Raw genomic sequence first — 23,155 nt, forward strand, 5'->3', positions numbered from 1 at the left:
AAAGAGGTTAGCTAAGAAGAAGTGGGACACTGAGAGGAATGAGGAGAAGAGACAGGAGTACAGGGAGATGCAGCATAAGGTGGAAGTAGAGGTGGCAAAGGCCAAACAAGGGGCTTATGATGACTTGTATGCTAGGTTGGACAGTAAGGAGGGAGAGACTGATCTATACAGGTTGGCAAGACAGGGAGACAGAGATGGGAAGGACGTGCAGCAGGTTAGGGTGATTAAAGATAGAGATGGAAGTCTATTGACAGGTGCCAGTAGTGTGATGGGAAGATGGAAAGAGTACTTTGAAGAGTTGATGAACGTGGAAAATGACAGAGAACAAAGACTACAAGATGTGGCTGTTGTGGACTGGGAAGTAGCAAAAATTAGCCAGGATGAAGTGAGGAGAGCATTGAAGAGGATGGAGAGTGGAAAGGCAGTCGGTCCTGATGATATACCTGTAGAGGTTTGGAAGTGTCTAGGAGAGGTCGCCGTAGAATTTCTGACTGGGTTGTTCAACAGAATCTTAGATAGATAGAAGATGCCTGAGGTATGGAGAAGAAGTGTGCTGGTGCCCATTTTTTAAGAACAAGGGAGTCGTGCAGAGTTGGGGAAATATAGAGGAATTAAGCTAATGAGCCATACAATGAAGTTATGGGAAAGAGTAGTGGAAGCTAGACTAAGGGAAGAAGTTAGCATTTGTGAGCAGCAGTATGGTTTCATGCCAAAAAAGAGTACTACAGATGCAGTATTTGCTTTGAGGATGTTGATAGAGAAGTACAGAGAAGGCCAAACGGAGCTGCATTGTGTTTTTGTAGATCTGGAGAAAGCTTATGACAGGGTGCCCAGAGAGGAACTGTGGTAATGTATGATAAAGTCTGGAGTGGCAGAGAAGTATGTTAGAGCGGTGCAGGACAGAGAAGAGATCAAGAAGGTGGAGGATTTTAAGTACTTAGGGTCAACAGTCCAGAGCAATGGAGAGTATGGAAAGAGGTGAAGAAGCGTGTACAGGCAGGATGGAATGGGTGGAGAAAAGTGTCAGGTGTGATGTGTGATAGAAGAGTTTCAGCTAAAATGAAAGGAAAGGTGTACAAAACTGTGGTGAGACCAGCGATGTTGTTTGGTCTAGAGACAGTGTCACTGAGGAAAAGACAGGAGGCAGAGCTGAAGGTAGCAGAGATGAAGATGTTGAGGTTCTCTTTGGGAGTGATCAGGAAGAATAGGATCAGGAATGAGTACATCAGAGGAACAGCACATGTTAGAGGTTCTGGAGATAAAGTCAGAGAGGCCAGACTGAGATGGTTTGGACATGTCCAGAGGAGAGATAGTGAATATATTGGTAGAAGGATGCTGACTTTTGAACTGCCAGGCAGGAGGCCTAGAGGAAGACCAAAGAGGAGGTTTATGGATGTTGTGAAAGAGGACATGAAGGTAGTTGGTGTGAGAGAAGAGGATTCAGAAGACAGGGTTAGATGAAGGCAATTGATTCGCTGTGGCGACCCCTGAAGGGAAAATCCCAAAGGAAAAGAAGAAGAAGATCTACGTGGTGTACAAGATACAGTACTGTATAATTCATTCATTCATTTTCTTAACCGCTTCATCTGCTTTCGTGGGTCGCGGGTCAACATCAGCTGACCCTACTCTGTTGTTTTAGGTGGGTTACCATTTTGTGGCTGAATTGCTGTTGTTTCAAATCGCCTCAACCTTGTTATCTAATTACTAGTAGTTGATTGAGGAATATGTGGGAGTGAGGAAATTTCATGACTTATTGCACAGGTAGCACCCTACCACTGAACCACACTGGAAATCACTGTGCGCCTGAGGCTCATTCTGTCACAGATATTTGTAAAAGTCGTCTGCATGCCTAGGGGCTTAATTTTATATATACAGTATGTATGTACCCATGGAAGTGAAACACCTGAATCCAATGCTTTGGACAGCTGTGCAAATATGTTTGACCATATAGTGTAGCACGTATTTTATAGTGGAAAACAGAGACAGAAAAGGCAAACACAGTTGTTAAATGGAACAGAAAACTAGAATGCCCCATTTGAACACCTATGCTATATTCACAACAGCTTAATTATGGATTCCCAGCACTATTCCAAGCCTATATCCAGTTGAATAATATTCATCTTCATTGCACCAGCTGTAATTGCAGTTCAAACAGCGTTACCCCAGGCCCACTAGAAACAGTGGCAACTTACTGCACAGATAGACTGAAATGTAGACAGAAGTGCCACTAGCATGGGATAAAAAAATGATGATGTTTATTGGGAGAACAAAAGTGTGTGAGAATGGGCCATTGGTGACACCTGGTGGATTACACCTGATGACAGTGATTCCTGTTGGGGTGGTGATTGGAGCTCCTGCACACATTGTGATCCATCTGGATGATTACAGTAATTAGTAGCCTACAGTCAAGCTGTACACAAAATGAGTTTGTAATAAAGCTTGGCTAAGATCTTGTTTGTCACAAAGACGCCATATTTATCGCTGTTAATTTTTAAGGGTTTGCTTATGTACTGATACATTCTCATACATTTTGTCACCATTTAAAGTTATGATTATTTATAAGAAAAAGTTCATTAATAAACAAAAACATAAATAATTGTGCATTTATGTTTTTATGCTTTCAGTTTCCTTGTTTGCTATGTTATGCATTGTTTCTAGGTCAGTGTATGTTTGTATCACAACTTTAGTCCTGCGTTAAACATTCCAGCTACTGGATGGATTCTCAAGAAATTTAGACAAACATAAAAGAAAAGTCATTGTGATATCAGTGAACCCTGTACGCCTGACAGCAAATCAATTATTATAACTTTTAAAATGCCCAATGTCAGCTGGGATAGACTCTAGCCCAGGTAACCCTTAACAGAAGAAACGGCAAAAGGAATGAATGAATGAATGTAATGTCACCCAAAATTTATTTTTTGATAGATGCTCAGAGGAAGTTAAGTTATGGAAGTTATGTTATGCATTCTTTTGAGGAAAACACAGGTTTTCGTAAATAAAAAAAATGTCTCCTGCATTTCCTTTTTCTTTTTGGTGAATGTACACAATGTTCCCTTATGTTCCCATCTAAATATATCCTTGACTGCCATTAGGGTTTTAAAAAGCTTGTATTCTGGGACTATAAATTGGTCACAGAAAACATATGCTTTGATAAATATGTTATTAATATGCAGGGAGAGTTCAATTAAAGATTTGAATTCAGTTGTATCATGGGAAATGTTGTTTTTAGAGCTAGATTCTCATGATAAACTATAGAGGTAAAATCTTGATCTCTGTACTATTGATATAGGCCAATTTTTGCAGTGTTTTGAAGCTGCACTCAAACCCACTGAAGATAACTCGTCATTATGTGATCAAAACAAATATTAACATGAATCTGGAAAGAGTTTAGTACTGGGACCTCTTGGCAAATATCAAGTAAAAGTAATACTAATAATTAAAGACAGTGAAAATGATGTGACGTTTTAATGTAGTCATGACCACTGCAATTCTGGCCTTGTGAAGTCATAGGTTCAGTCCTCTACTGTAGGTCGCTGTTAATGGAAACTCTAAGACACTGTTATGTAAAGAGGTTGTTCGGACAGCTGGTCATTTCAGTTGCAGACTGGTTAAGTTCATCGTGAGAGGCACAAGGAAGGACATGACAAGTTCAAGGTGAACAGACCAGTAACTTGTTTACTGTCTGTGTTCTCAAAAGTTTGTTACATTCTCAAGAACTTTTTTTTTTTACATGAAAGCAGCTCCACCTCCTTCCCAAGGTTAAGGCTGATGCATTTCCCATCTCTATCTTGTCTAATAAATAAAATAAAATAAAAAAAGTCACCTGATTGCAAAGTGGACATAGCATGCATCCAAAAATCTTGGTTTGATATTTCACAGGAGGTGAACATTCATAGTTTATCACATACAATATTGCCTTATAACTGGATAGAAATCTGAGAGCGCAAAGTATGTCCGGTCAATGGTCACAATTTTGACATTACAGCTTCCCAGCAGGGTTTCTGTTAGAATTGTGCAGTCAATATGCTGTTTCATAATATCTTGCAGTGGTTGTGTGTTTCTATGGTTTTAATATAGCCCCAGTTGTATTCATTTTAGTGATTATGTTCACGGAAGTTTGTGCCTTTAGCTGTCTGTTATTATATTCACATCTATCTCTCATATCTCCTGATGCTACCCAAAGTAATTTGCTTATAAACATCATGTTCTGGGACACTGGATGTATGTCATGCTCCGCTCTGTACCACACTGTACTACCAAATTCAAGCCTGACATGTGTTATCATGGACAAAGTGTGCAACAATGGCAGCAGGAGCTTCACAAGAACCTTAAGTCACTAACCTTTGGTGATGCAATACCTGTTGTATTTTTAGGGAAAGGGACGTCAGCTGTTTCGGTACACTGAGTCATGGTTCATGGTATTTAAAGTGTGGAGGGGCACAGAGATGATTCTCTTTGGGTGGGGCTTTAAAGGGGTTGTGAGGATTGCTGCAGACCGGTTGAAGCCAGACCAGTAACTTGTTTACTGTCTGTGTTCTCAAAAGTTTGTTACATTCTCAAGAACTTTTTTTTTTTACATGAAAGCAGCTCCGCCTCCTTCCCAAGGTTAAGGCTGATGCATTTCCCATCTCTATCTTGTCTAATAAATAAAATAAAATAAAAAAAGTCACCTGATTGCAAAGTGGACATAGCATGCATCCAAAAATCTTGGTTTGATATTTGACAGGAGGTATCTATCTATCTGTCTGTCTGTCCATCTGTCTGTGTCTGTCTATCTATTATTGTATCAAAACACTTGATCGAAAACATAATTAAAGATGACAGAAAAAGTTGTTTATTTTCCATGACTGTTGAGCTTTGGGTCCATACAGCCCATTTCATTTTGGACCACCTTGTGAGTATCTCCTGCATACCTAGAGTAGTCTGTGTTAGAATATCTCTGGTAAAGGTCACTCGAAGGGCAAGGCATTATAAAAAATAATTTTTATTTGCACAGAATAATGTCTTTGTTTTAACATAGTTGAATTATACAGGGACCAACCCAGTTGGCAGATGAATTAGATCAACTACAGTATATATGAAAAAAAATAAAAATGCATGTAACAATGTTGTGTAATAGTAGTAAAATTTTGGAAGAGGAAAAAAACACCCTGTATCCTGTAGCAGCAGGTAAAGCATTACATATAGAGAGTACACATTTGCATTGCCAACCACCTGCACTGAAATGATCTTCCTGGTGCCCAGACCTAAAATATCTAAAGTCACATGTTGAAAGGGCTTTCTGCCCAGGGCACTGACACTCTACTGACTAAGTGTCTCCCCTCTGTAAGAGTCTTCTCTGTTCATACTATCAGTTTTTATGGACAGCTGTTAATGTTGTGGCGTGAATGCTAGCTGGTGCTATGTGCATCCATTCATCCGTTCACTCAATGGATTATCTGTGAAGCACAGGAGTGTCATTCTTTAGAAAACTTTTTAGCTTTGCTGCTTACAAGGTGGAACAAGTTTGATGCTGTGCTGTCTGACACAGAGAAACGGAAGTGATGCAAAATGTTCTTTACATAATAGCTAGTCAAATGCACCAACATGAAAACATTTAAAGAATCCAGACATGCCTCCCTGTCTGATTGGTTCTGAAGACCATCCAATGGGAAGAAAAGCTATGCTCCTTGATGTCACTGATGTAATATGATCTAGATTGATTTACAATGATAGCCTATTTATGACAAGTATTTTGTTTAAAAGTTGATATATGTTATTAAATTGAAAATTTGATTATGTTGTCAGCAACAAGGTCCAATTATGAAATTAGCTATACTGTATTAACATGAAAATACTCTAAACACATGTTGCCCATAACAAGCTGCCATTATAACACTGTTCAGAGCAAATCAACAAGTGCTCAAATATCCGGCTGTGTCTCACAGACTCTGGTAAACACGGATCATAACAGGCACACACTGCTTGCGTATGGATCTGGGTTAGTCATGTGTTAAAGGTACCTATAAATTCAGGGGTCTCAGTTACCAGAAAGCTCACAGCACGAGAGGAAGACACTGAATTATCTACCTCAAGGATTAAGAATTTGGTTCACACTGTGGGATTTTAACCTCCTTGGAAAAATATTCATGTAAGTCAGGTTTAATATTTGAGTGGTATATTAATTTCTAAAAAATATTTATAACTTTAAATTGATGTTCTTTCTCTTACAATGCAGCTCTAATGCAGAATGTATCGTGATAGCATTGAGGCAACGCATGAAATAAACTATTTGAATTCTGCTTGGATCACAGACGAGTGTAAATGTTTGTCTTTTCAGTGAGAGAGGGTATGTAGGCTGGCTGGTTTATGCCCAAAGGTATTTTCATGACAGAACTGATAAAGGCTGGTGTACTTCTGGAGACAAGCTTTCATTTACCCTAAAACACAGGTATTATATTCTGAACACATCAGATATTTGAACACTTAGTTTTGTAGGATAATCGTTATTGCAGTTAGTACAGGTTTGCCTTTTTCACAAGGTAAACAAAGTTAAACAATCATTCAAAATTTGGGTGCATCTGTCTTGCTGTGATAATAATTTTCCTTACAAGTATTTAATGTGATTTACACAGAGTCCAAGAGTAAATCGTATCAGAGGCAGCCGTTTCCACTTATGTCATCGAGCCCAGTGGAAAAATGGTTGGTATGAAACCCAGAGACGTCGTGCCCTCTGCAGCAGTAAAGTTTTTTGGTGCAGGCACGGCCGCCTGCATAGCGGACCTCGTCACCTTCCCATTGGACACAGCCAAAGTCAGATTGCAGGTGTGAAGCACAAAGTTTAAAAGGGCAGCCTCTGACTTAGTAATTTTATGTTACATCAATGCCATATTCAAACAGCTCCTAACAATCTTGCAATGTCATACTTCTGCCCAGATTCAGGGTGAGTCCCAGAAAGCTAATGGCAACAATGTCACAAAGTATCGAGGAGTGTTTGGCACCATCACCACTATGGTTCGCACAGAGGGCCCCAGGAGTCTTTACAATGGCCTTGTAGCAGGACTGCAGAGACAGATGAGCTTCGCCTCTGTTCGCATTGGTCTTTACGATTCCATGAAACAATTCTACACTCGTGGCACTGAGAGTCAGTATCATTACCGGATATGAACGAGGTTACATTTCTCACACAGTTTAATTGTAACTAATACAGGCATACTGCACAGGTGCTGGGATTGTCACAAGGCTCATGGCCGGCTGTACAACAGGAGCCATGGCTGTGGCTTTTGCACAACCAACAGATGTGGTGAAGGTGCGTTTTCAAGCCCAGGCACGAAGAGCTGACGGTGGACGGAGATACAACAGCACCCTGGATGCCTACAAGACGATTGCCAGAGATGAAGGAGTACGAGGCCTTTGGAAAGGTATCATATATAGTCCACAAGCATTATTGAATCATATTCTTTTAAATTTACGTCAGGCAAAAAAAATCCCTGCACTGCTTTTAAAGATCACTCTCTCCTCTCCTCAAGGTTGTATGCCCAATATTACTCGAAATGCTATTGTTAACTGTTCAGAGCTGGTGACCTATGATGTCATCAAAGAACTCATCTTGAAGTATGACCTGATGACAGGTAAAGGAAACTAACTTGAAAACTGCAGATACCAGTCCAATTTCTCACACATCAACATGATTATTAAATACTGATGACAAACACATTTTACTCTTTGCCCTCATACAGATAATCTGCCGTGCCACTTCACAGCTGGTTTTGGTGCAGGCTTCTGCACAACAGTCGTGGCCTCTCCAGTGGATGTAGTCAAAACACGGTTCATGAATTCAGGGTCTGGTCAATACAACAGTGCTATCCACTGTGCTATCACCATGCTGAAACGTGAAGGACCCACAGCGTTTTACAAAGGGTAAACGCACACTTAGGTGTCACTGAACCTAACAGTTGCTTAGGGCACTTTTTAACTTGCCCTTCCCTTTTCTCCTGCAGGTTCTTACCTTCTTTCTTACGGCTGGGGTCCTGGAACATTGTAATGTTTGTGACATATGAACAAATTAAAAGAGGTATGATCAGGGCACAACAGTGCTGGGAGTCTCCATTTTGACCTCATAGCTTTTCAAGACTGTTGGACTCTTCAGTCACCATTAGGTGGTGGTGACCAGTGATTGGAAACAGAGACCTTTGATTGGTTGGTCTGGACAGGAAGCTGTAGTTCTGAGTTCAGACTCACAGAGTATTGTTGCAATATTGGGAATAATCCAAACACTTCAGTATAGAGACATTTTATGAGACATTTTATGTGATGTAATGAAAACATGGTTTAGTTGTCTGGATGTAAAGGATGGGTTTGAAAGAGTAATTCCACATGATCATATTTTTATCTTTTATTCACTTATATTTTTAAAAAAAAGGTTAATCAGCTGGCTATTATCGATTGCTAAAGATCAATTTCTATTTTTACAAGAATGAACCGTGAAATAAAATGAACTATTTTATTCGGGGTAGTTTTATCATGAGACGGATGGGGTCAAGTAAAAAGAAAAGAAAAAGTGACCATTTCTCTATTTTGTATACTTATTTATTGTGCATTGTTTACATTGTTTACCATTGCCTGTGCATGTTTTCAGGGGCCTTTATGTTGATGTTTATAATTTAGGTAGTAAACTGGATGAATTATTGCTGGCCAGTAATTCATTAATGAAAGTAATAAAGAAATGCCAATATGAAAATAAGTGCTTTTCTTGTTCTCTATTCATGTCATCCAAAAGCATCAAATCAAATTAACTGGACTTGTAGAAAGGTGTTGGTTAGTGTTGCCTTAGTGTAACCTCTGTGTGGCCATTCATATATATATATATATAATATATATATTCCAACTACCATTGCCAGGACCCAACTGGCTGCCCCAATAACGGTCGTTGGGAGGGCCAGGGAGTATCAATGAAGGTTGGTTCAAAGCTTGTCAATAAGCCGTCCGTCATATGCAAATGTGGCCATAGCATGAGCCACATGAGTCAATCTGCGTAGTTCTTTTGGGAAGTCTGTGTAGGTTCCCAGCTATCCAGGTCATGGTTATCTTAAGGTATTGAAATCAATCCACTGGACTTTAAGAAGCAGCGTAGAGCTGACTCATCAGGACAGGATTCAGCAGTCTTCCTTCACTTCAAGGAAGAGGGACACTCATTTCAAGATACCAATTTTCAGATTTTGGACATGGAGGACGGATGGTTTGAGAAGAAGCCATCCATGTCAAAGTGGAGAAACCATCTCTAAATGGGGGCGTGGTCAGCGTCATTACACTGTACATTTTGCCTATTTACTGTCAGGTTCTTCCGAAACTCCCTAAAAGAACGACTCAGCACTCTTACCCAGGTGATGTGTGTCATGCTAATGACACCCATGAGTAAACAAAGGCTTGGTGAAACACATTTCAATGACCCCTTTGACACCCCCTAGCACCCCCACCCACCATTTACGGTATAAGGAACCAAATGGTTTTCGACTATGGTCATTGGAATATGAATAGCACTGACCACACCTCACAGGGTTAATAAGCTCGGACAAAACCAGTCACTACGAGAACTGAAGAGACCTCGATGGGTGAGAGGTGAAACTCGTAAAGTCCAGTGGATTGATGTAAACAGCTTCTTTTTGTAAGTTTTGAAAAGACCTGATTGGCAACTGGCAACTGATGACCATCCCTCTGTTTAGAGATGGCTTCTCTAATCTCTACTTTAATATAGATTCAAAGTAGAGAATTGTTAGCATTTGAGTATGATGGTCTCTGAAATTCAAATTCCAACGTCTTGAGAGTTGGTACTCCCTAACTTTGGTGGGTCTTGGCAGTGGTGGTTAGAATATGAATAGCACTGACCGCACCTCACAGAGGTTAACAGCTGAGACAACACAAACCATCATGAGAACTAATGAGAAGCGAAATGTCTTCAGAGAACTTTCTACAAGTTCAGTTGATTTATTGCCTTCGGATAGCAATTACTTGGATGAATAAAAAACTTCACAGACATCTGTTATGTTGCTTTATTTTATGATTAAATATAAACAAATATCACTTCATTGGAATGATAAATTAAAGAAAATTAAATAAAACAGGATGTTTACACATAAACTCAGTATAAGTTCCTTAAATGAATCTATTTTCTGAGTCATCTATCCCTCATTTGCCAATCTTTATGAAACAATACAAATAGACATTGTATAATTACAGTATATTTGCAGGACAATGTGTAACCAAGCAACTCATGATAGCATGACCATCTCTGTCTTTATCAAGAAAAAGACTTGGAGTCCCATATTACACACACTGCTGACCAAATCATTGGTTTTCCAGCTTCTCAGATCTCAGTAACTCAGTCACAATAAGATGACCTTGAACAATAGTTTTTCACTCTACACTCTACTTCCACAAAGAGGTGTGTGCGTGTGTACACTATGTGTGTGTGTGTGTGTGTGTATATATTTATATATATATGTACAGTATATATTTGTATATATATACACACAAATATATGTAAAGTATTCTGAATATATATATATATATATATATATATATATATATATATATATATATATATATATATATACAGTACACACACCCACACACACACACACACACACACACATATATATATATACACAGTATATATGTCTAACATCATTGCTGGGACATGTTTAACAAGAACTGATTTAAACATACAGATGAAGTGTGGTGGTGCTATTCCATGTGTTCTTGTTTTTCAGCTTGACTCAGCATTTCCATCTGAAGTGTACATTCTGTACTGGACGCACAAACCTAGATTACAGATTGAACTGCTTTTACCAGTGTGACAGCACAATGTCTAATTTTCACAGCATAGTCGGCTCTCAATGTACCAATTTAATCTAATCATTCACAAGTCTGTTTCTTCTAACGTTTGCTGTGGGGCTGTTGTTGTTTTTTCCAAACACAACTCAGATGAAGCTCGATTTTTGAATTAAAAAGACATGAACGTGAGAAGAGCAACGATGAAGTACCTTTCCAAATAAACAACCTCAAGCTATTTGTCACATAGACATTTTAGTGTGTCCATCTGAGCAGCAGGCAATGCGCATACATGTGATAGTGGGGGTGGGGCCCCACCATCAACAAATACCATGACGTAGTCACGTGGCCTTATTTAAAGAGGCTGCTCTCTGCCATACACAACTGCATCCTGGACATTCCTTGTTTTCACAAGGAGAGGCTTTTATCCAGATATATTAACTTCATCAATTCAAGGTACAACCAAAGTCTTTTGTCTTTTTCTTCCATATTTACATTATTGTTAATGCTGTTATACCACGGTTATTTGTTTTTTAATTGCATTTTTGTCTTTCCAGGATTCGGAGCATGATTTTAATACTCTACACTTTTGAAAGATTTTCTATGGAAAAACAAGAAAATCAGTTTTGGGTTGGAACAAAATTCAACCAGAGGGACGCCTTTAGAGAATCCTGATCTTAAATGTCCAAAGGTTTCCACAAGGTGAGAGTTAGTGATCTGATTTCAGACTAAAACATGTGATGTATAAACAGACAGAAAGTGTTTGTTTCAGCAAAGAATGTACAGAACAGCACTCTCAACTGTCTCACCTTCTGCTTTGGATAACCTACAGAGTGATTATACTTGCATAAATGTTAAAACCACATGGTTTCATTTCTCCTTCCCAGATTGTGGCAGATCAGCTTTCCTGTCCAAATTCACAAGACTCACACTGATCCTGTATTCACAATATTTCTGAAAAATGGTTGGATTCAGACCTGTGGAGGTGCCTCCATCAACAGCAGTTAAGTTCGTAGGAGCAGGAACTGCGGCCTGCTTTGCAGATCTGCTCACCTTCCCGCTGGACACAGCCAAAGTGCGGCTGCAGGTAAACAATTCTTTTGTGAACGCTAACATCAATTACCAGTCAACATGTCAGACTCCTGTATTGCATGCACACAATTGGATTCTCTGTGTCTATTATACCTTTGATAAAAATAAAAACAAACAGAGTTTATCCAAAAAGCACCTTACGTGTTACCTAGACTCTACAATGTGTCTTCTCTCTTCTTCATACATTATACATTTTGTTTTCAATAGATCCAAGGAGAGGTTGAAGCTTCAGCAGCTGCAGGGAAGGAATGTGCACTGAAGTATCGAGGCGTGTTTGGCACCATTATCACCATGGTGCGCACAGAGGGGCCCAGGAGTCTTTACAGTGGACTGGTAGCTGGCCTACAGAGACAGATGAGCTTTGCTTCTGTGCGCATTGGTCTCTATGACTCTGTAAAACAGTTCTACACCAAAGGCTCTGATAGTGAGTACCTGTCTGTTTTCTAAATGTTCTCTTCATGTGAAACCTACACCAAACACGGTTGACATCTCCTGACTCTCTGGTTTAGATGCTGGTATTGGCAGTCGGCTGCTTGCAGGGTGTACCACTGGTGCCATGGCAGTTGCCCTTGCTCAGCCCACAGATGTGGTGAAAGTCCGCTTTCAGGCACAAGCCAGGTCTCCTGGGCAAACCAGACAATATTGCGGCACAATGGATGCATACAAGACCATTGCTAAGGAAGAAGGCATTCGTGGATTATGGAAAGGTATATTCTGATACTTCATTAAAGCATATCATTTAGTGTTCTTTTTTTTAAATGAAGCTTTTTCTGTCTTGTTTGCAGGGACAACTCCAAACATTGCGCGAAATGCAATCGTTAACTGCACTGAGCTGGTGACGTATGATTTAATCAAAGATGCACTCCTCAGGTCCACACCCTTAACAGGTAAAAACAATGGCTCTAACATGACTTAGAGGCATGTCATACACACAGTCAATCCGCTTTTCAATCAATCAGCTTTTACTTATAAAGCGCTAAATTACATTAACAGACCTTTCAAAGCACTTTTACAGGTAGAGAAACCCTACATAACCCTCCAGAGCAAGCATAAGCAACATCGACGGGGAAAAACTCCATCCCAGCAGTGTAGGCCTATATAACAAATAATATATATGCAGGAAATATACAAGCAGCCTAAGCCGGATACAATTGCGCATCATCAGCATATCAATGAAAGTTGATGGAGTGTTTCCTTATCAATTTACCTAGAGGAAGCATGTATGAGATAAACAGTATTGGACCAAGAACCGAGCCTTGAGGAAGTCCAAAGCTAACTGTATTAGACTGGGAGACATCATTATTAACGTTAACAAACTGAAAATGATCAGTTAGATAGAACTTAAACCAGATCAGTGCTGATCCCTTACTACCAAAAGTCAATGAGATTATTGTCTTGGAGCAGTAACTTTCAACTGTTGTCCTCCAGATAATCTACCCTGCCACTTTGTATCAGCCTTTGGTGCTGGGTTATGCACAACAGTGATCGCCTCTCCAGTTGATGTGGTCAAGACAAGATACATGAATTCTGCTCCAGGCCAGTACAGCAGTGTTGTCCACTGTGCTGCGGCCATGATGACCAAAGAGGGACCACGTGCCTTTTATAAAGGGTAGGCATTGACTGCATGGTCCATATTAAATTCATAATTAGAAGTTTGAATCAATCATTCATATATACTGTATATACACACATACACACACACATGCACACACACACACACGCTAACACACACACACACACACACACACACACACACACACACACACACACACACACACACACACACACACACACACACACACACACATACACACACACACACACACACACACACACACGAGCCCAATGACTGGTAAACTAAATGTACAAAATACTATTACGAGGAACAGATGGCACTGAGGTGAATTGTTTTCTTGTTCTTTTGCTCCTCAGGTTCATGCCATCTTTCCTACGCTTGGGCTCCTGGAATGTCGTGATGTTTGTAACGTATGAGCAGCTGAAACGGGCCATGATGGCTGCCAGTCACAAATGTACCACTAATCTGTGAACAGAATTTTCTGTGACAAAGCCTACATTGTAGCACAGTGGTACTGGAACTGGTGCCACAGAGGTTGTGTTTCCATCCATATCGTTTACTTTAGTTGGAAATTAATTCCATAAAACTTTGTGTAAGGTGGGTTGTCATGCTAAAACCCATCAAATCTTGTAGGGCTAGTTCTACCAATTTGATTTATGTTCATCTCTTTTCTCGTTTTGCTGAATTATTGCTGGAAAACAGTTGTGCCACATAAAAATTCAACAGATATATAAGTTGGCAAGGTGAAAACATTTTACACTTTCATATCTACCACTTGTGATTTGCTTGAGAAGTAATCAATCAATCAATAAATCAATCAATCAATCAATCACAAAATTATTTTTTGACCACATTCCTTTCATTTTTTTTTGTTACAGACATGATTATTATAATTATTGTTGAAAGTTCGCAGAGATTGACAGAGTACATGTACATTCTACTGAGTAGAGTACTGTTATATACACTGCCTGGCCAAAAAAAAAAGTCACACACTCTAATATTTCGTGGGACTGCCTGTAGCTTTGATTGCGGTGCACATTTGCCGTGGCATTGTCAACCTTGTATAACGCCACAGTATTTATTTCTGTCCAGAATTGTATTAATTTTTGGCTGAGTTCTTGTATTGACGACAGGAGTCAAACCACTCTGCAAGGTCTTCTCCAGCACATCCCATAGACTTTCAATGGGGTTAAGCTCAGGACTGTGGGGGCCAATTGATATGTCAAAATGATACCTCACGCTCCCTGGACCGCTCTTTCACAATTAGAGTCTGATAAATTTTGACATTGTTGTCCTAGAATATGATCGTGCCATCCGGGAGAAAAAATCCATTTATGGGATTGCCTGGTCATTCAGTTCATTCAGATACTCAGCTGACTTAATTTTTTTGCTGAATAATATTGCTGAGCCTAGACTTGACCAACCGAAGCAACCCCTGATCATAACACTGCAATTTGCTTCTTGAAACCCAAACGGTGACCTTTTTTTTGGCCGGGCAGTATACAGTATATTTCAACCTAAAGTTCACAAATTGTCTTCATAGTACTTTTTGGTGACAGAAGTGTAACCCCTTTAAAGCACATGCATTAAAATGTCTACTTAAAAGCAAGAGCCTGTTTAATCAGCTGCTTCTTCTCAGCAGAGATATTCTCAGGAAACTGGATGTCAAAGGTAATGATGAGATCTCCTCTCTGGGAACAGTCTTGAGACAGCGGCATTCCCTCTCCAGTTACTATCTTTTTATATGCAGGGCTGATGTTTTATGACAAAAAAAGAAGAAGTAAATGGTAAATGATGCAGAAAAAAGCCAAAAAGCATCCTTAAACCGGTTCCACATCCCAGGTGGAAAGTACTCACTGCACAATGTCATTGATGGGAACATTGAGCCGCTTGCCATCTAGTGTCTTCACATCCACAGAGAACCCCGTCAAAGCCTGTGAGAAAGAATGGTGATTCTACCCACATGACATTTTAAAGAGTCCATCTAATTATTCTGGCTCTTATTAACACGACTCACCTTCTCCAGAGAGATCTGGGCCTTAAGGATCAGGTCATTGGCTTGCCTAACAAACACAGGATGACTCTTCTGCCGTATTATAAACACAATATCTGCAGGGATGTTGTTTCGCCCCTACAGATATAAGTTGTTAGCAGGGATAATTTGTTAATAATGAATGTATTGCACATATTATGCACAAGTAAAAACAGAACACAGAGACTTGCCACCACCACCTACTGGTGATTGGTGGTAGATCTAGTGAAAGAATAATCATTATAAATCAATTATTAAAAATATTCTTCATACTGCTCTTCAGTCACATTCCCCTTCCTTTACCTTATCTCAGTCACAGCTTGAGCTATTTTGTATTTCCATCTGTATTAACTCAAGCATTTACTGTTGCAGTTATTATTGTTATTGTTACTTTGAAGAAAGAGACTTTATAAATATAATATAAAATGACAGTCAATAAAAAACAAAAAAATTGAACTAGCTAAACACAGCCAAACCATCAAATATTTACAAATTGCATATTGTTAGCATGTTGTCAGCTTTTATTATAATATGAGGATCCTCTCTTTGGCAACAACAATTATATACAAGTATTGCAGCACTAGGTCAAATCCTCTTTGATATTATCACAAAAATACTGCAATACAGTTTTCAGGTGTCACTTGAACCAGGTTAAGGTCATAGTTTTACTTAAACTGAAAAGTGTCACATTTAACATTTAACAAGTTTAACATTATTCTGACTAATTAACTGTCTTCTCACATCAATACATAGAAACCTAAATATATGCATGCATCATCATAGGGGTCAGTGTGTTAACTGGGACATCTACCTGGTCTCCCTCTTTGGGGAAAGTAATTCTTGTGCCTTCTTCCCACCCAGGTTTCACATTTATAGTTAGGATCTTGTCTTTGATACTCGATGTACGTCCATCTTCATGCATGATCTTATTAAAAAGTCAAAAATGGATGACTGTAATTCACTATCTGTGTTGGTTGAGTATTCATGAACAGTCCTCTGTCTAAAACAGGTGTACAAATTCACTCCAAATTCACTCAAAGCCTCTCACAGAGAGGAGCTCTTACCCTACGAGATATTTTAATCTTTCTGGTGCATCCATGGAAAAGATCATCTAAGGACAGGTGAAGGTCTCTCTCTATGTGAGTGTCTTGTGTCTTCATCTCCTCTTTAAAAAAACTGTTTGAATGTTTTGTCTGGGTTCCCATGGTAGACATATTTCGATGACCAAGCCCCACTGCTGCTGTACTCGGGTGGGGTACCACCTTTGAGACCCTCCTCTCCAAATTTGCAATAGGTTGCCTTTTCTGGAGCTGTCACAAAGAGCACAATTATAGACCATAGACACACACTCACAGTCTCCATGTAAAAATAACATAAACATACTATTACAGAAAAAATACTGGAAATTTGTTAATGATTTTAAGAATTCAGTTAGACGATGATTTTAACCCGAGAGAATCCACAAGATCAAATTTTGCTGCTGTAAATTGCTGATACCCAGAATGAACATACATTTAAAAAAATGTCAAATTTAAAATCAAAATCCCATAGTGAGGCTTCTGGTCGCGACATAGAGACACCTAGTGGAAGAATATTGAACTGACATGAACCAGAGTGGTAGCGGCAAGATGGGTGATCAGATGCTGTTGAGCTGGAAACCCGAACAAAAGTTTATTCTTAGCAAACCACAGGTTGGTAAAATTGTGTATTTGTACAGGGCCATAGACTAAGAAAGTAAGTTACATGAAAGGACATCAAAGGAAATCCACATCCTTATGGGCACATTGCTGTGTCACTACTAAGGTAAAGGAAAGACACAGAAATTGAAAGACATGAAAGCAGTAGCTTTGATGTCAACACATCAAAGTGTTTGGGTAAAGCTCGACGCTGGGACAAGTCCTAAAAAGAGTACAGCAAATCTCCACAGATGTCCACAAGGTAAGAATTAGTGATCAAATTTCTGACTAAAACAGATTCATTCATTCATTCATTCATTCATTCATTCATTCACAATAACTCCTAAAGAGAAAATGTTTGTTTATGCAATTTCCTCCGGGATTAATAAAGTATCTATCTATCTATCTATCTATCTATCTATCTATCTATCTATCTATCTATCTATCTATCTATCTATCTATCTATCTATCTATCTATCTATCTATCTATCTATCTATCTATCTATCTATCTATCTATCTATCTATCTATCTATCTATCTATCTATCTATCTATCTATCTATCTATCAGCAAAGAATGTACAGATCAGAGGTCTGTACCATAAAGCTTGATTAACCTAGCCGGGCTTCCTCTTACTAATCTGGCTTCACTTACCGAGACATCCGCCCTCCGGATTTTCGGTACCATAAAGCCATACTGTGTTCTTCCCGAGGTTTTCGGCATGAAAGTACCTATGAATGAATGAATCAATCCATGATTTACTTAAACAAATAACTGATTAATGGCATTTTCTCTGTGGCTTGCTTGTAACCCATCCAACGAGGGATTTAAGAACATCATAATAATTACGAACATCACTAAGAAATATATTAACTGTGGCAAAAAACCTCAGTGCAATGCACACTGTCTGCGGGACTGTCAGCGCGTGGTTGCGGTGCATTACATTACTGATGTACAGCTCCAGCAGCTGACAGATGTAATGTAACCCCTCTCCCCAAAACCTCTACCTTTCGTACAGTGATTGTTCAGGCAATTCGAACGGATTACAGCGATCTCTAAATAGTCTCTCGCGCCTGAGCGCTCTTCGAACAAGCTGTGCACCAAGATCCACCGGGTTCTCAAAAAGCGGACAGCCCCACCTACTGACTGACTGGTCAGTAGGTGGGGCTGTTTTACCTGCTGAGCTCTTATCCTGAACTTATCCTGCTCCGGAGCAGGTTAGGTGTTCAGCATAGGTTACCGCGACAACGTAGCCCGATAGAAAGTCAGCCACCTTTATGGTACCGAAAAAGCAGGGTTAAGCCTGAAGTTATCTCGCTAAGCCGTAATCCAGCTTTATGGTACAGGCCTCAGCTGTCTCTCTTTTAGCACAACGTAACCCTCAGCTTTGGATAACCTACAAATGAGAGTGAATATACTTGCATAAATGTTGAAAGCAAATGGTTTAATTTCTCCTTTCCAGATTGTGGCTGATCAGCTTCCCTGTCCAAATTCACAAGACTCTCACTGAACCTCATACTGATCACAATATTTCTGATAAATGGTTGGATTCAGACCTGCAGAAGTGCCTCCATCAACAGCAGTGAAGTTCATAGGAGCAGGAACTGCAGCATGCTTTGCTGATCTGCTCACCTTCCCGCTGGACACAGCCAAAGTGCGGCTGCAGGTAAACAAGCCTTTTGTGAACACCAACATCAATTACCAGTCAACATGTCAGACTCCTGTATTGCATACACAAAATCAGATTCTCTGTGCGTTTCTTAGTGTCTAATGTCACATGGAGTCATCTGTGGTTGGCTAAGGATGTATATAGATGTGCCTTACTCATCATGTGGGGCCCCCAATTCAAAATTCAATTCATATTCTTTTTTATGATTTTTTACGCTGTTGACTTCATTGTTGATGTAGTCTTTTTTGTCAGTTGTGCAACTGTTATGTGTATTTATGTATTTACTGTGAGCAGATGATCTATCTATCTATCTATCTATCTATCTATCTATCTATCTATCTATCTATCTATCTATCTATCTATCTATCTATCTATCTATCTATCTATCTATCTATCTATCTATCTATCTACCTACCTTTGATAAAAAATAGAGTGTATCCAAAAAGCATCTTACATATTACCTAGTTTCTACAAAGTGTCTTCTCTCTTATTTATATGTCATGAATTTTGTTTTCAATAGATCCAAGGAGAGGCTGAAGCTTCAGCAGCTGCAGGGAAGGAATGTGCACTGAAGTATCGAGGCGTGTTTGGCACCATTATCACCATGGTGCGCACAGAGGGGCCCAGGAGTCTTTACAGTGGACTGGTGGCTGGCCTACAGAGACAGATGAGCTTTGCTTCTGTGCGCATTGGTCTCTATGACTCTGTAAAACAGTTCTACACCAAAGGCTCTGATCGTGAGTACCTGTCTGTTTTCTAAATGTTCTCTTCATGTGAAACCTACACCAAACACGGTTGACATCTCCTGACTCTCTGGTTTAGATGCTGGTATTGGCAGTCGGCTGCTTGCAGGGTGTACCACTGGTGCCATGGCAGTTGCCCTCGCTCAGCCCACAGATGTGGTGAAAGTCCGCTTCCAGGCTCAAGCCAGGTCTCCTGGGCACACCAGACAGTATTGTGGCACCATGGATGCATACAAGACCATCGCTAAGGAAGAGGGCATTCGTGGTTTGTGGAAAGGTATGTTCTGATACGTCATTAAAGCATACGATTTAGTTTTTGTTTTTTTTAATGAAGCTTTTTCTGTCTTGTTTGCAGGGACAACTCCAAACATAGCGCGAAATGCAATCGTTAACTGCACTGAGCTGGTGACGTACGATTTAATCAAAGATGCACTCCTCAGATCCACACCCCTAACAAGTAAAAACAATGGCTCCAACATGACACAGAGGTATGATATACCGGTACACACAGTCAATGGGATCATCTTCTTTCAACTGTTGTCCTCCAGATAATCTACCCTGCCACTTTGTATCAGCCTTTGGTGCTGGGTTATGCACAACAGTGATCGCCTCTCCAGTCGATGTGGTCAAGACAAGATACATGAATTCTGCTTCAGGCCAGTACAGCAGTGTCCTCAACTGTGCTGCGGCCATGATGACCAAAGAGGGACCACGTGCCTTTTATAAAGGGTAGGCATTGACTGCATGGTCAATATTAAATTGATACAGTAATTAGAAGTTTCAATCAACCGTTTATTTATATGACCAACGACTGGAAAAACTAAATGTACAAAACTACTATAATGAGGAGCAGATGGCACTGAAGTGGATTGTTTTCTTGTTCTTTTGCTCCTCAGGTTCATGCCATCTTTCCTACGCTTTGGCTCCTGGAACGTGGTGATGTTTGTAACGTATGAGCAGCTGAAACGGGCTATGGTAGTTGCCAGTCACAAATGTACCACAAATCTGTGATCAAAATTATCTGTGATGAAGCATACATTGTAGCACAGTGGTACTGATACCAGTGCCACAGAATTTTTGTTTCCATCCATGTCTTTTACCTATTAGTTTGAAATAATTGGGCAGCACGGTGGCACAGTGGGTAGCACTGTCACCGCACAGCAAGACAGTTCCCGGTTTGAGTCCTGCTCTGTGTGGAGTTTGCATGTTCTCCTCGTGTCTGCGTGGGTTTTCTCTGGGTTCTCTGGCTTCCTCCCACCTACAGAAATATGCACTTCAGGTGAATCGGCCAGTCTGTAGGTATGAGTGCTTGCATGTTTGCCTCTTCTACAGTATATGTGGCTCTGCGGTGCACTCTCATTGCACACAGAGTGTACCCTGCCCAGTCTGCTGGGATAGGCTCCAGCAACCCCGAGTCCTGCAACACTGGAAGAAGCAGGTAATGAAGATGTATGAACAAATCAATAAATTAATTGATCTATTTATTTGACCCCATTCCTTTAAAGGTTCCATATTACGCTTTTTAAATTCATGTCATTCAGCTGCCAGATGTCCGACTACACTGTACTGTATTTGAAATGTCTTCCCCAAAGTGATCCATGGTCCTCCATATCTTTGATTGAATATTGATAAAATCACTTGATCACCGCCCAGAAACGCTGTGTTAATGGGCGTGCCTCTAAGCTCTCTCTCCATCAACACCTCACTCCCCCCTCTGGCTCATGTGCGTTTTGTTTACATGACATATCTGTTAATTTTTTTTGCTAAGCGTGGAGCTGCTTTCTTAGTCTGCTGAACAAAGACTTGTGGCTCGTTGTGTAAACACGATGGCTGATTGACCTGAAACCGGTGGGGGATTTGTAGAGACAAAAACACAGTGTTAGCAAGTGGGATAGAAATCAGTGGAGACGAGAAGATGATTTCCAAAAGGAGGTAATTAAAGTTGTGTTTCCCGACAATCATCACAGACAATGAGAGATCACCTGCTAACAACACCAAGGAGCTAACCTAACACAGTCTAATGAAACATGGAATGTTACAGGAGAGGTAAGATCAAGGTTTTTTTTATTCGTGAAATATATTGAAATGTTGGCTGTTCCCTACTTTATCTCCGTCCACTAACCTACGTAGTAGTGACGAGGAGGACGAATGTATCAATATAAACTTTACACTTTACTCATACTTATAACTGTAAACTAGAACCAAGGCAGTCAGAGACTTCAACATCCTGTAATTTACCCTGACCTACTTTCAGGGTAGGTCAAAGATCAAAGCTAGTGCTCTTACAAACTGTCATTGATCAAAGCTAGTGCTTTGATTTTACCCTGACCTACTTGCATGAGTCAAAGATCAAAGCTAGTGCTCTGACATACTTTCATAGATCAAAGCAGTAGCTTTGATCTACAGTCTTACTCACACTGGCCTTCTCCCTCGTCTTTCTAATCCAGTTCCTGAGTGTACAAAAGTTAAAATTTTACCTTGATCTAGTTTTCTCAAGGTCAAAGTCATCATCTCATTATGCAACAGTTGCGAAGATATTTTGTAGAGTAACGGACGGACAGACGAACACTGACAATTACAATAGATCAGCGCTTTTTAAGCGGGATGTAATAAGATAAAAATATGTTCTGTCTCTTTCTCTGTCTCTCTCTCTATTGTGTGTGTGTGTGTGTGAGAGTGTGTGAGTGTGTGAGTGTGTGAGTGTGTGAACGTATCCACTCTTTGTCTCTCACAAGGCTGGGAATGAGTGAAAAATTCCTCTTGATTTCTGCCTGACTCTCAAAACACATTTGAAGAGTCTTTGAGAGTCACGTTTGTGAGAGTCTGTTGGGGACGTCTAGCAGAACCTTCTATAAGTGAGGTCTTCAACTCCAATCTCCGGGAGAGCTTCTCTCAGATCCCGCAGGAGGCTGGGGACATGAGTCAGAGTGGACCATGTTCTCCACCTCCATTGTCGAAGCAGCTGCTCTGAGCTCTGGTCACAAGGTCTCTGGTGCCTGTTGCGATGGTAACCCCCGAACCCGGTGGTAGACACCGAAATTAAGGGATGCCATCAAGCTGAAGAAGGAGTCCTATCAAATGTTGTTGAATTGTGGGACTCCGGAGACAGCTGACAGATGCAGGCCAGGCATACTGCAACTCAAGTAGTCACGGAGGCAAAAACTCAGGTCTGGGAGGAGTTCGGGGAGGCCATGGAGGTGGACTGTCAGTCAGCCTCGAAGAAATTCTGGCAAACCATTTCTAAACTGAGGATATTTTCAGGCATTGGAACGAGTACTTTGAGGATCTCCTCGTTCCGCTACCATGTCTTACACAGAGGAAGCAAAGGCTGAGGTCTCAGAGGTGGACTCATTCATCACCCAAGCTGAAGTCACCGAGGTGGTTGCCAAACTCCTTGGTGGCATAGCAATGGGTGTGGATGAGATTCACCCTGAGTACCTCAAATCTCTGGATGTACAGGGACTGTCATGGTTTACACGTCTCTGTAACATCGCGTGGCAATCGGGGACAGTACCCTTGGATTGGCAGACCGGGCAGTGGTCCCTCTTTTCAAAAAGGG

At 40.3% G+C, this 23,155-nt stretch overlaps 3 protein-coding genes and 1 pseudogene across 7 annotated transcripts; 3 read left to right on the forward strand and 1 right to left on the reverse strand.

Moving 5' to 3' along the window:
* The first annotated feature begins 5,997 nt into the window (after positions 1 to 5,997).
* LOC137605980 (dicarboxylate carrier UCP2-like) lies at positions 5,998 to 8,769 on the forward strand. 4 transcript variants are annotated; one of them, XM_068330980.1, is made up of 8 exons: positions 5,998 to 6,130; positions 6,320 to 6,430; positions 6,615 to 6,804; positions 6,916 to 7,123; positions 7,203 to 7,400; positions 7,509 to 7,610; positions 7,719 to 7,899; positions 7,980 to 8,765. In XM_068330980.1, exons 3-8 carry the CDS (start codon positions 6,679 to 6,681, stop codon positions 8,092 to 8,094), a joined length of 930 nt encoding a protein of 309 aa, XP_068187081.1. In that variant the 5' UTR covers positions 5,998 to 6,130; positions 6,320 to 6,430; positions 6,615 to 6,678; the 3' UTR covers positions 8,095 to 8,765. The 4 variants fall into 4 exon arrangements, with proteins under 4 accessions (XP_068187081.1, XP_068187078.1, XP_068187080.1 ...); XM_068330977.1 differs by having other exon boundaries at positions 7,203 to 7,610; positions 7,980 to 8,768; XM_068330979.1 differs by lacking the exon at positions 6,320 to 6,430 and having other exon boundaries at positions 6,019 to 6,130; positions 7,203 to 7,610; positions 7,980 to 8,769.
* A 2,419-nt stretch (positions 8,770 to 11,188) lies between these two features.
* LOC137606068 (dicarboxylate carrier UCP2-like) lies at positions 11,189 to 14,244 on the forward strand. Its single transcript, XM_068331118.1, has 8 exons — positions 11,189 to 11,265; positions 11,367 to 11,511; positions 11,697 to 11,896; positions 12,109 to 12,325; positions 12,411 to 12,608; positions 12,687 to 12,788; positions 13,330 to 13,510; positions 13,834 to 14,244. The coding sequence occupies exons 3-8, from the start codon at positions 11,771 to 11,773 to the stop codon at positions 13,946 to 13,948; spliced, it is 939 nt and encodes a 312-aa protein (XP_068187219.1). The 5' UTR covers positions 11,189 to 11,265; positions 11,367 to 11,511; positions 11,697 to 11,770; the 3' UTR covers positions 13,949 to 14,244.
* An 828-nt stretch (positions 14,245 to 15,072) lies between these two features.
* LOC137606433 (dnaJ homolog subfamily B member 13-like) lies at positions 15,073 to 17,232 on the reverse strand (annotated as a pseudogene).
* A 1,492-nt stretch (positions 17,233 to 18,724) lies between these two features.
* Positions 18,725 to 21,532, forward strand: LOC137606069 (dicarboxylate carrier UCP2-like). Of its 2 annotated transcripts, XM_068331120.1 has the most exons (7): positions 18,725 to 18,850; positions 19,374 to 19,590; positions 19,676 to 19,873; positions 19,952 to 20,053; positions 20,145 to 20,325; positions 20,493 to 20,571; positions 21,512 to 21,532. In XM_068331120.1, exons 1-7 carry the CDS (start codon positions 18,725 to 18,727, stop codon positions 21,530 to 21,532), a joined length of 924 nt encoding a protein of 307 aa, XP_068187221.1. The 2 variants fall into 2 exon arrangements, with proteins under 2 accessions (XP_068187221.1, XP_068187220.1); XM_068331119.1 differs by lacking the exon at positions 21,512 to 21,532 and having other exon boundaries at positions 20,493 to 21,026.
* Positions 21,533 to 23,155: the final 1,623 nt, after the last annotated feature.

Source organism: Antennarius striatus, chromosome 13, assembly GCF_040054535.1.
Source record: "Antennarius striatus isolate MH-2024 chromosome 13, ASM4005453v1, whole genome shotgun sequence".
Classification (NCBI taxonomy): Eukaryota; Metazoa; Chordata; class Actinopteri; order Lophiiformes; family Antennariidae; genus Antennarius; species Antennarius striatus.

Excerpts from the sequence above, each read along its gene's own strand:
- LOC137606068 (XM_068331118.1), top strand. The coding sequence starts at position 11,771 with ATGGTTGGATTCAGACCTGTGGAGGTGCCTCCATCAACAGCAGTTAAG. Across the intron at positions 11,897-12,108 it reads CAGCCAAAGTGCGGCTGCAG|ATCCAAGGAGAGGTTGAAGC; the intron begins GTAAACAATTCT and ends TGTTTTCAATAG. Across the intron at positions 13,511-13,833 it reads CCACGTGCCTTTTATAAAGG|GTTCATGCCATCTTTCCTAC; the intron begins GTAGGCATTGAC and ends TTTGCTCCTCAG.
- LOC137606069 (XM_068331119.1), top strand. The coding sequence starts at position 18,725 with ATGGTTGGATTCAGACCTGCAGAAGTGCCTCCATCAACAGCAGTGAAG. Across the intron at positions 18,851-19,373 it reads CAGCCAAAGTGCGGCTGCAG|ATCCAAGGAGAGGCTGAAGC; the intron begins GTAAACAAGCCT and ends TGTTTTCAATAG. Across the intron at positions 19,591-19,675 it reads CTACACCAAAGGCTCTGATC|ATGCTGGTATTGGCAGTCGG; the intron begins GTGAGTACCTGT and ends TCTCTGGTTTAG.
- LOC137605980 (XM_068330977.1), top strand. The coding sequence starts at position 6,679 with ATGGTTGGTATGAAACCCAGAGACGTCGTGCCCTCTGCAGCAGTAAAG. Across the intron at positions 6,805-6,915 it reads CAGCCAAAGTCAGATTGCAG|ATTCAGGGTGAGTCCCAGAA; the intron begins GTGTGAAGCACA and ends ACTTCTGCCCAG. Across the intron at positions 7,611-7,718 it reads GAAGTATGACCTGATGACAG|ATAATCTGCCGTGCCACTTC; the intron begins GTAAAGGAAACT and ends GCCCTCATACAG.